The 13562-nt window shown below is 42.9% G+C and overlaps 3 protein-coding genes across 4 annotated transcripts; all 3 read left to right on the forward strand.

Annotated features, from left to right (window-relative positions):
* Positions 1 to 1997: 1997 nt before the first annotated feature.
* eapp (e2f-associated phosphoprotein) lies at positions 1998 to 3827 on the forward strand. 2 transcript variants are annotated; one of them, XM_058091307.2, is made up of 6 exons: positions 1998 to 2223; positions 2355 to 2539; positions 2645 to 2740; positions 2804 to 2918; positions 2999 to 3124; positions 3214 to 3827. In XM_058091307.2, exons 1-6 carry the CDS (start codon positions 2144 to 2146, stop codon positions 3494 to 3496), a joined length of 885 nt encoding a protein of 294 aa, XP_057947290.2. In that variant the 5' UTR covers positions 1998 to 2143; the 3' UTR covers positions 3497 to 3827. The 2 variants fall into 2 exon arrangements, with proteins under 2 accessions (XP_057947290.2, XP_057947291.2); XM_058091308.2 differs by having other exon boundaries at positions 2648 to 2740.
* A 79-nt stretch (positions 3828 to 3906) lies between these two features.
* sptssa (serine palmitoyltransferase, small subunit A) lies at positions 3907 to 5350 on the forward strand. The gene is made up of 2 exons (XM_058089938.2): positions 3907 to 4083; positions 4754 to 5350. The coding sequence occupies exons 1-2, from the start codon at positions 3981 to 3983 to the stop codon at positions 4855 to 4857; spliced, it is 207 nt and encodes a 68-aa protein (XP_057945921.1). The 5' UTR covers positions 3907 to 3980; the 3' UTR covers positions 4858 to 5350.
* A 264-nt stretch (positions 5351 to 5614) lies between these two features.
* Positions 5615 to 10222, forward strand: egln3 (egl-9 family hypoxia-inducible factor 3). The gene is made up of 5 exons (XM_058091309.2): positions 5615 to 6289; positions 7550 to 7669; positions 8103 to 8239; positions 9083 to 9156; positions 9574 to 10222. The coding sequence occupies exons 1-5, from the start codon at positions 5852 to 5854 to the stop codon at positions 9591 to 9593; spliced, it is 789 nt and encodes a 262-aa protein (XP_057947292.2). The 5' UTR covers positions 5615 to 5851; the 3' UTR covers positions 9594 to 10222.
* The last annotated feature ends 3340 nt before the right edge of the window (positions 10223 to 13562 follow it).

Below are 13562 nucleotides of genomic sequence, written 5' to 3' on the forward strand. Positions count from 1 at the left end.
ATTAATATATTTATTTATTACTGATTGATTGTCTTTATTCTTGATTTGTTTGTTTATTTTTCATCTTATTTTGTACAGAATTGTACAGATATTTGAGAACAGTGGAATGTTTTATCAGAGCTTTTATTGTAGAAAATCGGAACCAAAGCACTGAAAAAGTTTGTATATTTTTCTGTTTTTAATAAATGCGTTTTTTTTTTTTTGGAAAACCTGATGCGGCCCAGCCTTGCCCAGACCCTAGCTCCAGTGGCCCCCCAGGTAAATTGAGTTTGAGACCCCTGATTTAGACTTTCTAATTAACTTAAACTGCATGCGGGAGGAAGAAACAAATTTAAAGTATGGAATCAATTTTATCACATTTTGGAGAATGAGATGTTCTCTGAGTAGTACCATCATTTCCAAATATTTTTACTTTTTCCCATCATGCATTGCATCCCAGCAAAGCATTCACTGAAGGACAAGCGGCATAGAAAATGAATGGGTAGCACCGCAATGCTGCCTCTGTCCACCAGAAGGAGACAGAGGAACCTAAAGAGGGAGGCTGACGTCATTGCAGCACCTGGCGGGCACCAATGAAACATTCACGTATGGACAATTTCGTCCATATTAAAAACTAACGTGAATGTTTTTGGAATGTGCATATGCATACTCCACACAGAGATTCGAACCCAGATCTTCCCCATCTCCAAGATGCTAACCACCGCGCTGCTAACAAAGATCACATGATGCCTCAAAGCGCTACCTTCCAGTCACATGAAGCCACGTTTGTATGTGCGTGTTTGACACAAAGTTGATATTTTGTGTGTTTTCTGCCATGGTGTGCCTGTGCACACACAGACACACACACACACACACACACACACACTAAGTGGATGTGGAACACGCCCCCCCTCCCCGGTGTGTTAGAAAACAGCCTGAGGCAATTATCTCTGCACACTGAAAGCATGTTTTTCTTTTTTGCTGCAAATTGCAGGCAATGAGTGGAAAGTCTTTGAGAGCTTCAAACAAATCACAGGAAAAACCAGCATGGATTCCTCCGTGCACACATACACACACATCGATACACACCTCTATTGTCCCTAAAGCAACAATGTGTGTGTGTGTGTGTTGCAGCGGTGGAGTGTCACCCAGTGGGAGAGGCCGTCTGCCTGCGTGGGGACAGATGGGTGTAATTATGTTATTTTTACCTCCTCCACACGCCGCCTGCCTGCACGGGCAAATTAGCATCGCACCTGCGTCTAATTGGCTAAATGAGCTTGTCAGAGCGGCGACAGAGGTGGACGCTGCGGCGTGCACGTGGGCGGCAGGTACACTTGTTTAGCATGGCGGTGGCAGCAACGTGTCGGCAGAGACAAGTTGAAAGGAAAAAAAAAAGCACACAAAACAAACAACAACAAATAAATGTGCTATTTGATGGCGGCCATCTTGGTTTGGCGGTGAATAACTAGACGTTTTTAAATCTGTATGGTGAAGGAAGACAACAAATAAATGTCATTCAGAGCTGCTACATTCTATACTACAGGGGAATATAGATTCATTTTGTCTACAGATTCAAGCTGTGGGATGTTTTATTTTCCTCTTTCTTGATTTCATTTCATCACCTTTGACCCCTGCAGGTGACGTTCGACAAGGATTAGTGGCGTTTCAACGCTTGTGTGTTGGCGCCATCTGGCGGTACGTCAATGAAATAGCAGCGTCAATGAATTATCACTATTATCACTGAATTAGCACTTGGGGCTCTGATTGGCTGTTCATGCAAATTGACAACTGGCTAAACAAATGCTCAAGAACAAATTGCTAGGTTGTACAAGGATTGTTTAAACAGAAAAAAACTTTCCCGCATATTAGTACATTTTTTGGGGACAGGCGTTACTAAAAAGAAATTCCATGATAGCATAATTGACTCTAAGTTACCTTTTTTTAAATAAATCATTGTATATCACGACCAAGTTGTCATTGAGTTTGTCTATTCTACAATAATGGTCGGCCGTGTATTTTAAGTCCAATAGGTGGCGACACTGAGTATCACAACAGTTTATCATCCCGCGAGGAAGAAGTCAGACGACGAAGAAGAAGAAACTCGCCGTTGGTAGCTTTTTGGCTAGCACCGATGTTGTAATTAGGACCTAATTTGAAAGCGAAGATGAACAAATTATCCAAACTTGACGATTTTGACTCCTATGAAATTGAAGAGCCGAGCGACGAGGAAAGAGCAATCAGCAGGTTGTTAGCTACGCGGCTTCCGCTTATCATTTTAACCGGCTAGCTGCTAACTCGTAAACAAACATGTCTCTTTCAAAAAGCGTTCCCAATGAAAACACTACCTAACACTGTTCTCACTCTGTGTTGTCCAGTTCGGAGGACGAGCTGGACGTGTTACTGAACGGGACTCCAGAGCAGAAGAAGAAGCTAATCAGAGAGTATCTGACCGGAGAAAGCGAGTCCTCCAGCGGGGATGAGTTCGAGAAAGAGATGGAGGCTGAGCTCAGCTCCACCATCAAGACCATGGAAGGCACTTGGGGACAGCCAAACACCTCAGGTGACTCAACGTTATTGTTGGTGGTTGTGGTTTTTGACTGATGATAGCATGTTGCATTTGCCGTGTATACTTTTAACACGTTTCTGCATTCAATGTTTCATCCAGCAGGAAGTGGAGACGGCAGCTCAGCACACACGACCCCTCCAATGTATGACAAGATTTACTTTGACTCTGACTCAGAAGAAGAAGACAACCAGCCAAGTATGTCATAAATGAGCATGGCGACAGTTTGTCACAGTCCTTTCAAGTCAGATTCCCGTACAGGTAGCTCCAGTGGGCAGAGGCGTGCGCAGCGGGTCATCCCGACCAACGATGAGCTGCTGTACGACCCTGATGAGGACGAGAGGGACCAGGCCTGGGTGGATGCCAGGCGGAGACAGTAAGAGCGTTTTACCATGTGCACACACACTCGTATGCCGCCGGTGGCGTCATTACACTGCCTGTCGCCATTTCCTGCAGGTATTACAGGAAACGACCGTCAACGTCCTCACAGTCACGACGCTCCCAGCCCAAAAGTTTAGCAAACAGCGACGCAGTCCTGAACTGTCCTGCCTGCATGACCACGCTGTGTCTGGACTGTCAGAGGTGAGATGCCGCCGACCTTTCGCCTTTCATGACGTTTCGTGTTGTTTATGACTGAATGAAAGTAAACGCTGTGGTTGTTTTCCGCCCAGACACGAGAAGTATCGCACGCAGTACCGCGCCATGTTTGTTATGAACTGCACGGTGAAGAAGGACGAGGTGCTGCGCTACCAAAGTCAGAAGGAGAGGAAGCCGCGCAACAGGAAGCGCAGGAAGGGAGCGGCGGAGGATGAGACATTGGAGCCCACTCCAGCGGGGATGGATGCTGACGAGGTGTACCACCCGGTGCAGTGTTCAGAGTGCTCGACTGAGGTGGCTGTGTTTGACAAGGACGAGGTTTACCACTTCTTCAACATCCTGTCAAGCCACTGCTGACATCCGCTCAGACAGAAAGATCCGACTGCACTGAGGAGGAAAGGAGACAAATTGTCATCATGGATCATGGTTTTACAGTGACACCTCTGCTACTTTTCAGCTTAAAAACCTTTTTTCATGTTTTTTTTTATTTTTATTTTTTAATCACAAAACATCTTTTGAAGGGAGCTTTTAAGGATGATGGCAAGGCAGCGGAGCACTACCAAATGAACTCTAAGATTGAGACACTTAAGTGTCACTATGTAACATAAAGGCTTTTGTAAAAAAAAAAAAGTTTTACTGTTTGATTCTGTACTTTATGTCAAATAAACCATGACATTAGTGGTAATGATTTAGGTCTAGCAATGGATTTTAGCGTCGATTGCTATCCATCCCAAATATGATTGGTTGTGTGTTTGCGTGAGAGAGTGAAGTCCGCCTACGTCACACGCTATCCGGAAGTAGAAGCCCACACTGCGACAGGAAAAAAGTGATAGTTTGTAACATGGCTCTTGGCGACTGTTGGAAGAACTTGTCGTGGTTCTATCGTCAGTATCTCCTGGTAACGGCTCTCTACATGCTGGAACCTTGGGAGAGAACCGTTTTCAGTATCCTTTTCATGTGCGAATGCGCTCCATGCTAACTTAGCATTAGCCACCCGCTACCGCTAGCGTCTTGTCTTCTGTGTTTAACAAGCTGCTCATTGCTTAATTGTTAATGTTATATGTAGTCTATTGTAACGTAGTTTATGTCCTTAAGAAGCATCGCTCTCATGACTCACGTTGATTTGTTCAATACTCGACATCGGCTGAAACATATGTTCAGTTTGGTGAAGCACGAGTTTGATGTTTTATAGTTAATGCCGAAAAGGTCAGAGTCCACCATTTGAGGAGTAGGACTCTTACAAAGTCCTCTCTTTGGCGATGGAGTGATGTAAGCATACATTTGTTAAACGTGGACAAATGTAAACGAAGTTCGGGAAGAGTTTAGAAAGGGCGGCGTCGAGGCTAAGCTAACTGTTAGCTCAGCGTGATCAGCTGACCTAGGAATGACGTCATCATAGGATGGCTCAACTGTGCTGTTTGTACAAGAGGTCTTATTCCTGTATCTTCTTACTCATAGAAAGAATCATTTTTAAAATCTTGTTTACGTTAGAATAAGACCTGCAGTGTTGACCTCATTTTGTCATTTTGCATGCCCAACTAAGTTCAAAGCCGACTTGCTTATGTCACTGTTGTTTTCTCGCTACTTCCTGTGTCATTCTTAACATCCGCTCAGACTCTCTGCTGGTGAGCGTGGCGGGCATGGCGGTGTACACGGGCTACGTGTTCATGCCGCAGCACATCATGGCCATTGTGCGCTACTTTGAGATGGTCCAGTGAAGCGGTGCTGACCTCTGACCGTCTGTGTGTCTCCGAATAGTCACTTTGATGTCAAAGGTCAGAGTGGGTGTGGTCGCCATGTTCACATCATTCTGTGAACTCTTTTGACCTTCGGCCATGTTGGCTTCTAAAGGAAGAAGATGCACTTGGTTTCTTTTCACTTTGCTTTTTCTTCCAATCAAGCACACCTATGTGCTTTAATAGAGGAAAACCATCATGGACTCTTTTGTGGACCAATCAGGAGTTAGAAAATGGGTTTGGACCTTCTTGATATTCAATGACAACACAAGTAAACTTAACATATATTGTATAGTATGTTTTTATGTGGTGGAGGGACATAAATGAAATGTCAAATTTTGCGTCCTATGTCTCCCACTAGTGGCCTAAGGGTGTAACTCACTTGATGTTGACTTAAGGACTTTTAACATTACCGACGTCGCCGCGTCACGTTACTCGTGGCATCGGCTGGAATAAAGCATTTTATTGATGTTGAGCAGTCACATTTTATTAAACAGACGTAAATACTTTCCTAACTGTCTTTTTTCTTGGTGTTGTGTGGTGCTTGTGTACATTTTTGTAGCTGACGCAAGTGTTTGGCATCAATAAATGTGCTAGAACATGGCGTCGCCTACAGTTAGCATTATTATGGGTTTATTCGTCTACACTGTTCAATCTTTAAGCAGAACAGTGACGTCATACGGGCATGTGCGCATGAGCACGTCGCCCGGCCGGTGGCCACTGTGCGCGTGAGCTCCATGAGCCTGCCGGAGTCCTCAAAGGCAGCGTACACGCCCACTGCGATGTGACGTCACCCCTGCCAGCTATATGGCGCGTGAGTGAGGCGAAAACGTTACAACTTTTAAAGCGTCCGAGAAGACGGTTCTTCTGATGGTTTCAATGTAAAAACTAACCACAGACTAGACCTGAAGACTGCAGAGGACCGGGTAGACGCTGAAATAGGTTGTGAGAAGACCAGAGCACACAGTAGACCCTCATGAAGTGGTCAAGAGTCCACCGACTCACCAGGACTTGTCCTCGTCATTGTCACACCTGCTCCAAAACTGCCTCCAACATCCCAATGGCGCCTCTCGACGTCGCGTCGGACTTGGAGCGCTTGGCTGTGGACCAGGTCGTCCCGGCGTTGCTGCAGCAGGGCCACTGCTGCGTGGACGGTCTTCTCGGGGAGCGGGCAGGGGGTGCCGTGCTGGACCAGGTCAAGGACATACACTGTGCCGGGGCCATGAAAGACGGCCGACTGGCGGGCTCCACACCCGGCATCCCGCCCGGAAGCGTCCGAGGGGACAAGATTACTTGGGTCAGCGGGGCCGAGCGACACTGTGACGCCATCAACATCCTCCTCAAGAGACTCGACCATGTCATCTTGGTGTGCTCGCGGAGTCTCGGAGGAAGGTCAATAAGGGAGAGATCCAAGGTACGTTCAACTTCACCTAGCAATGCTACATCAACATCGCCCGTGATCATTTGCAAATTGGGTCCAAAGAGTCTATAATACAGTACGTTGGTAACCAATACGTTGGTAACCAATTTATTTCATTAATTATGTTTCAATTCAGTCACACAAACATTTATAACTTATAACGTATCAACAACTCACAAACAGTCCTTCTCGGAGCAGCACTTCCGCATTGTCACGAGACAACAGCGAGGTGCATTCATGTACACTCCGAACATCACAACAACGTCTTTATTATGTGTGGGTTAAATGCACAGAAATATAAAGTAAAACTGTAAATATCTGTTCTTGTAACTCTTACTTGCTGCATTTAAGTATGCTCGGAAATCCCATATAAAATACATCTATGTTAATTCCACTTAAATGACATGGTGTCCTGGAGGTGCTGTATTGTGTATCTATACTGTATAACACACAGTACTACATGTATAATCTACTTGATTGAATGTTTACATTATATTTTAATTGAACTTTACTGTTTTGCTGTGCTAGAAAAAGCTACTAAGGATCAACAAATGTAAATAAACCAACATGTATTTTTGTGGTAGCTTGTTAGCATGTAGTATGACCATTGTGTACCTTAGGAGTCCTTTTCTACTTCTAGAGTCAAGCTAATGGGATAAGAAACCAAATATTGAGCTCTTTCGCTCTTATTACACACACTCCTCTGTGTGTGTGTGTGTGTGTCTGTGTGTGTGTGTGTGTGCGTGTGTGAAGGCATGCAGATGTGCAAGTGGAGTTTCTCACGTACGCTCGCTCACTCATAAGCACACTTGTTCAATGGTTCACCCTTGAGTGCACACACACGCTGGCCAGCGCACGTACACACACGTACACACACACACACACACACACACATGTACATTTTGTCAGGAACAAAACATCAGCGAGTTTTTTAAATTACTAAGCTGACTAAGCAGATTTTCATGAGTGAAGTTCATTTAAAATGCTGACTCATGCGTCCAAATAAGAATTTACAAACAGGGTGGTGGGATCACCTTTAGACCCGAGCAGGAAGCGGCTGACAAGTGAACTAAATGATACCCCCCCCACCCCCCCACCCCAGGAAAGAACACAATAACCCCTGTGTGACCTCATGCAACACTAAGTGATGATTGGACAAGACGAACATGTTAAGATCCTCATGTTTGCACAACATAGTACCCATAATGCATTGCTGCTCATCTTGTTATCACGTGTGTGTGTGTGTGTGCGCAGGCCATGGTGGCGTGTTACCCAGGAAACGGTGCCGGCTACGTCAAACACGTGGACAACCCAAACAGCGATGGACGTTGCATCACCTGCATTTATTACCTTAACAAGAACTGGAACACAAAGGTCCTTGAACACACCGCCGCCCTCTGACCTCTCACATTACGGGGATATTCTGCGAGGCGGGGTTAGTGGGTTAGCGAGCTGTGTTGAGTGGAAAGCCGGACTTACCTGTTCAATTCCGCTCTCTTTTTTTAAAGCAGCTGAATCGCCATGGTAACCGAGGCTAAACCCATAAAGTGACACTATTTTACTGTGAGCTCATTCGGAGATGCTGTCACCATTTATTTACCACCTACGTAGCCCCCGAGGGGACATGGAGGGAAAAAATGGGGAAAAAGAGCATTCCCTGATGATATTTTCCATCCATAACGATTTTCAGCTGAGGGAATAAAAAAAAATGCAATATGAAATATTAAAACTGGACATGATAACCAAAAAAAGCCTAGCTTGGTTGATTCCCAAACTTGTTCCATGACGTCGTTGTTCTCGTCATCAGGAACACGGTGGAATTCTTCGCATCTTTCCGGAAGGGAAGTCGTGCACGGTGGACATCGAGCCCCAGTTTGATCGTCTGCTCTTGTTCTGGTCCGACAGAAGGAACCCTCACGAGGTGCAGCCCTCCTACGCCACCAGGTACGTATAGTACACGTACATATAGTACACACATACATACTGTACCTCCTACGCCACCAGGTACGTATAGTACACGTACATATAGTACACACATACATACTGTACCGCCTACGCCACCAGGTACGTATAGTACACGTACATATAGTACACACATACATACTGTACCTCCTACGCCACCAGGTACATACTATAGTACACACATACATACATACTGTACCTCCTACGCCACCAGGTACATACTATAGTACACACACACATACATACATACTGTACCTCCTACGCCACCAGGTACATATAGTACACACATACATACTGTACTACTTCATGTCAACACCAAAGAATTGACACTTCCATACACTGTAAAAAATGTTACATAATAATTCTAGTTTTACATGAAACAGCCTAAAAATAATGATGAATGATCAAAAGATGGATGATGAGGTGGACTTCCTGTACATCGGAGATCGGCCACACGGGTACCATCTTCGTACGTTGCGATGATTTCTTCAATTCCAATTTGTGTTTCTCACCTTCTTTATCAAAATGCTGGCATTCTTAACTGGTTTGGCTGCGGCACCCACCGTCACCCTTTAACGACAAGCGCCGACCCAAATTGCGAACGTTTTTGAACAGAAACTTTCTCATCCATGCATCCATCCATCCAAAGACTCCGTGCTTTATTATATTTTATAGAAGCTTTTTACATGTTACAATGTGTTTGGACCTATTTTTCTTAAATATATTTGAATGTTTATTCATCTTTATAAGGGCTTTATTAATAAAGTAGTAGTTGTTTACGTTGTCATGGTCATGTGTTGTTTACGCTTCATGTTTGTGTTTAAGGTACGCCGTCACCGTTTGGTACTTCGACTCTGATGAGCGAGCCGAGGCCAGGAGACGCTTCACAAACATGAGTGGTACGCACACACACACACACACACACACACACACACGCACACAATACAGCGCCCTCCAGAGCATTGCAACACTGCCTCCTAGTGGTCACTACAGCATTTTACAGCTGAAACTACTACTAGTAGTAGTAGGCTAGTATTAGCCTGCCTTTGCCTATTATATAAAATTTGTCAGATTTTTTGGGGGTAAAAAATAAATAAATAAATAAATAAAATAACAAATAATAAAACAAATATTTTTTACATTTTATTTTTTATTTTTATGCTAAATATGTTATTTTACATTCCGTTTATTAAATAGATAAGGGTTCATATGTCATTGTCCAGAGTAGTAGAATACTAGGATATAGTTACTATTAATAATCAGCGTCAACGTTAGCCTTCCTCGCTCTGATGTAACGTTCATTGTTTGTGTTGCAGGCTCTGATGGAAGCAGCTGATTGGAGGAAACACCTCCACCTGGTGGGCGACTCTGAACTGCAGCAGGACTAAAAAAAAAAAGGCAATCTATGGCTATGTTCACACTGCCCAGATTCCTATTTTTTTTCCAGCATATGTGACCTAAACGTCATTGTTGTCATGTGAGTGTTTTCCAAGTGCGAATCAAGCCTCACAGAACTTTTAAAGAATGAAATAAGTTCACGAACGTTGAACAATTTCTTACAGCATCCTAGAGCCAACTCTCGACCCCTGACACCCCCCATCACAAGAAAGAGGGGGCATGGTCAGGGCGGAGGCTGCATGTCACAAGAGCTCCTGACACAACATTAAAACCCGATATTTAGCGCATGAAGTGTTTTATGCACCGTTAACCTTGCAATCCAACCTACCTTGGTGTGCCCAGCAGGACTCGTGTGCTCGGGGCAGCTGCTTTAGTGTTGATGTCCAAGCAGAAGCTGTAGTACTTCTACATTTCAACTAAGTTACTTAAGATTCCACGTATCAAAATAGATGGCAGCTCGGTTGGCCAGCCACTCCTGGGAAGGTTTACCACTTTTCCATGTTTTGGCCGTTTGTGGATGACGGCTCTCACTGTGGAGTCTCAAAGTTCTCCCTTCATAATAAAAAGTTTCATTTAAAACCTGCATCTTGTGTTTAGTTGTGTTTTCATTGACTGATACTCAGCTGTACTTTGTCATGTACTTAGTACAGTACATAGACCAAATGCTGCCTTCTCAGAGCACTTCATAATAATAAAGAAAATAATGATTGTTAATCATAGTAACTATTATTATTAATTATAATATTCATACTAAAGTCAATAATAAATAATATTTTTTTATTAATTATAATATTCATAATAGAGTTAATAATTAAAAATAATAAATTATTATTTTAATTATAATATTCATAATAAAGTTAATAATTATAATTATAAATAATACATTATTAATTATAATATTCATAAAAAGTTAATAATGATAAGAATAATTATTGAGATTCAGGATTGAAATGAAAGCAGGGGGATAAAGGAAGCCCAAACTTATAATCTGTTATGTACGCACAAGACAGAATTAATTGTCATACTTTTCATAACTGCATTTAAGACCAGAGACCATAAGGTTCCTAAAATATTGTGACAGGTCAATAACGCTCAATAGGTTATTACTTAGGCCTATAACTATATATATTTTTAATTGTGCAATATTGTACATTTTACAATAAAAATAATTTAATAAATAATATTTGCAAAAATAAATCATTTTTTAAATATATTTTTGACCCCTCATGGCCCACCTGCAGTACTACCACGGCCCACACTTTGGGAATCACGGCTATACAGCCCAAGTCTAAGTTCTCTGCAGTATAGTCATTGTCCACCAGGGGTCTCTGTCGTTCCACTAATGCATGTGTGTTTGCTTCAAGTCAACCTTTCACACTACAATGACATGCATAGCACAGTTAACTGAAACTTCACAAAAAAGGCTAAATACATTTTCTCCTTTAAAAACATTTACAGTTTTTGCTGACTGCTTTAACAGAGTTTGCTAAATTTGTCTGGCTGTGTGAAAACTCTACATGCACACATCTATGAATCTATGAAACTCTACAATCAAAATCTAACAACATCTAAAAATGTCATTCTACCAACAAAATGAGACATGAGACAAAATGCTGTTAAGATTGGCATTGAGCCAGCGGCTGGACCCCAAAACTGAGACAACAAAGATGACAAAGAAAAAAGACTTCATAATAAAAGACTCAAACGGAGCGGAAAAATCCAAGGTAGAAAACCAAAGTTCACCACCAAAGTTCACCAAAAGAGAACCACAATAAAGGGAAAAGCTGGGAAAAGCTGGAAAAGCTAAGCGGAATAAGCCACGTTACTCACAGGAATACGAAGTGAAGTCGAAGCCCAGAGAGCGAAGAACATGCAAGGAAGAAGACAAGAAGATACGGCGGAGCAGGAAGAGAGCGGAGATGTTTCAACAATCTGGCAACGTGGCTTGGCCAAGCCTGGCTTAACAAAGCCTGATTACAACGCTGGTGGCTCCGCCCCTCCTGGACAAGCACACTGAAAACGAGAGCAGATTTACGACAGCAGAACGCGACAGTACCCCCTTCTTCTGGAGTCCATTTCCTTTCCTGTTGAATCCTACCCCTCCATCTGGTACTTTTACAATCAGTAACTGTTACATTTGTTCACTTCCTGCTTTCATAATATAGTTTTTAAAATTTATTTTTAAAATTTTTATTTTTATCTATCTATCTATCTATCCATCCATCCATCCATCAATCCATCCATCTATGTATCTATCCATCCATCCATCCATCTATGTATCCATCCATCCATCCATGTATCTATCCATCCATCCATCATCCATCCATCTATGTATTTATCAATCCATCCATCCATCCATCCATCCATCCATCCATCCATCCATCCATCCATCCATCCATCCATCCATCCATCCATCCATCCATCCATGTATCTATCCATCCATCCATCATCCATCCATCTATGTATTTATCAATGCATCCATCCATCAATCCATCCATCCATCCATGTATCTATCCATCCATCCACCAATCCATCCATTTATGTATCCATCCATCCATCCATCTATGTATCTATCTATCCATCCATCCATTCATCCATGTATCTATCCATCCATCCATCCATCCATCCATCCATCATCCATCCATCTATGTATCTATCTATCCATCATCCATCCATCATCATCCATCCATCTATGTATCTATCCATCCATCCATCATCCATCCATCTATGTATCTATCCATCCATCCATCATCCATCCATCTATCTATGTATCTATCCATCCATCCATCCATGTATCTATCCATCCATCCATCATCCATCCATCCAGCCATCCATAATCCATCCATCTATCTATGTATCTATTCATCCATCCATCCATCCATCTATGTATCTATCCATCCATCCATCCATCTATGTATCTATCCATCCATCCATCCATCTATGTATCTATCCATCCATCCATCCATCCATCCATCCATCATCCATCCATCCATCCATGTATCTATCCATCCATCTATGTATCTATCCATCCATCCATCCATCTATGTATCCATCCATCCATCCATCCATCTATGTATCTATCCATCCATCCATCCATCCATCCATCATCCATCCATCCATCCATGTATCTATCCATCCATCCATCCATGTATCCATCCATCCATCTATGTATTTATCCATCCATCCATCTATGTATCTATCCATCCATCCATCCATCTATCTATGTATCTATCCATCCATCCATGTATCTATCCATCCATCTATCTATGTATCCATCCATCCATCCATCCATCCATCGTTGTGCATTGTTTGAGTCCCTTACCCAATCCATTCCATAGTTTGATTCCACATCCTAAAATGCTATTTTGTTGTACTTCCTGTCGTTTTCTGCTTTAACGTTCCTAAATTTTCCTTTATTTAGTTCAGCCGGTGGCGTATTTCCCATCTTTCATCTGTCCGTGTTTTGGCTACATGACTCTGCTAGTTTCCTTTTTCTGCTCTACAAACTTTCTAATTAAAACTTTTACTTACACTGGGTTCCCATCCCTGCATCCTGGGGGAATCGTACTACAGCACGTGACACACACAAATATTACATTTATAGATAAAGAATCCAAGTTACGGAAATTCATTGGAATTAGCTGCGATCGGGAAAAGACTGTACACAGTCCCTACCTGGGTACTGAATTCAAAATGGTGAGTACTACCACCATCTTGGTCATCTTGGCTACGTAGCGGAAAGGGACCGTGACCGATTTGTCCAAATTCACACAGCCAGGAACCAAGTACGCATCGGATCCAGTATACTTATGGAAGCGCACTGACGCAAGTACACAAAGCGAGCATTTGACGGACGAGCGGGAAGGCGGAGCCTGGAGGAGGAGGTGAGCTGGAGGTTCAGGTTGGA

The sequence above is a fragment of the Doryrhamphus excisus genome, linkage group LG14, assembly GCF_037039965.1.
Source record: "Doryrhamphus excisus strain RoL-2023G ecotype Guam linkage group LG14, RoL_Dexc_Guam_v1.1, whole genome shotgun sequence".
In the NCBI taxonomy this organism is placed as follows: domain Eukaryota; kingdom Metazoa; phylum Chordata; class Actinopteri; order Syngnathiformes; family Syngnathidae; genus Doryrhamphus; species Doryrhamphus excisus.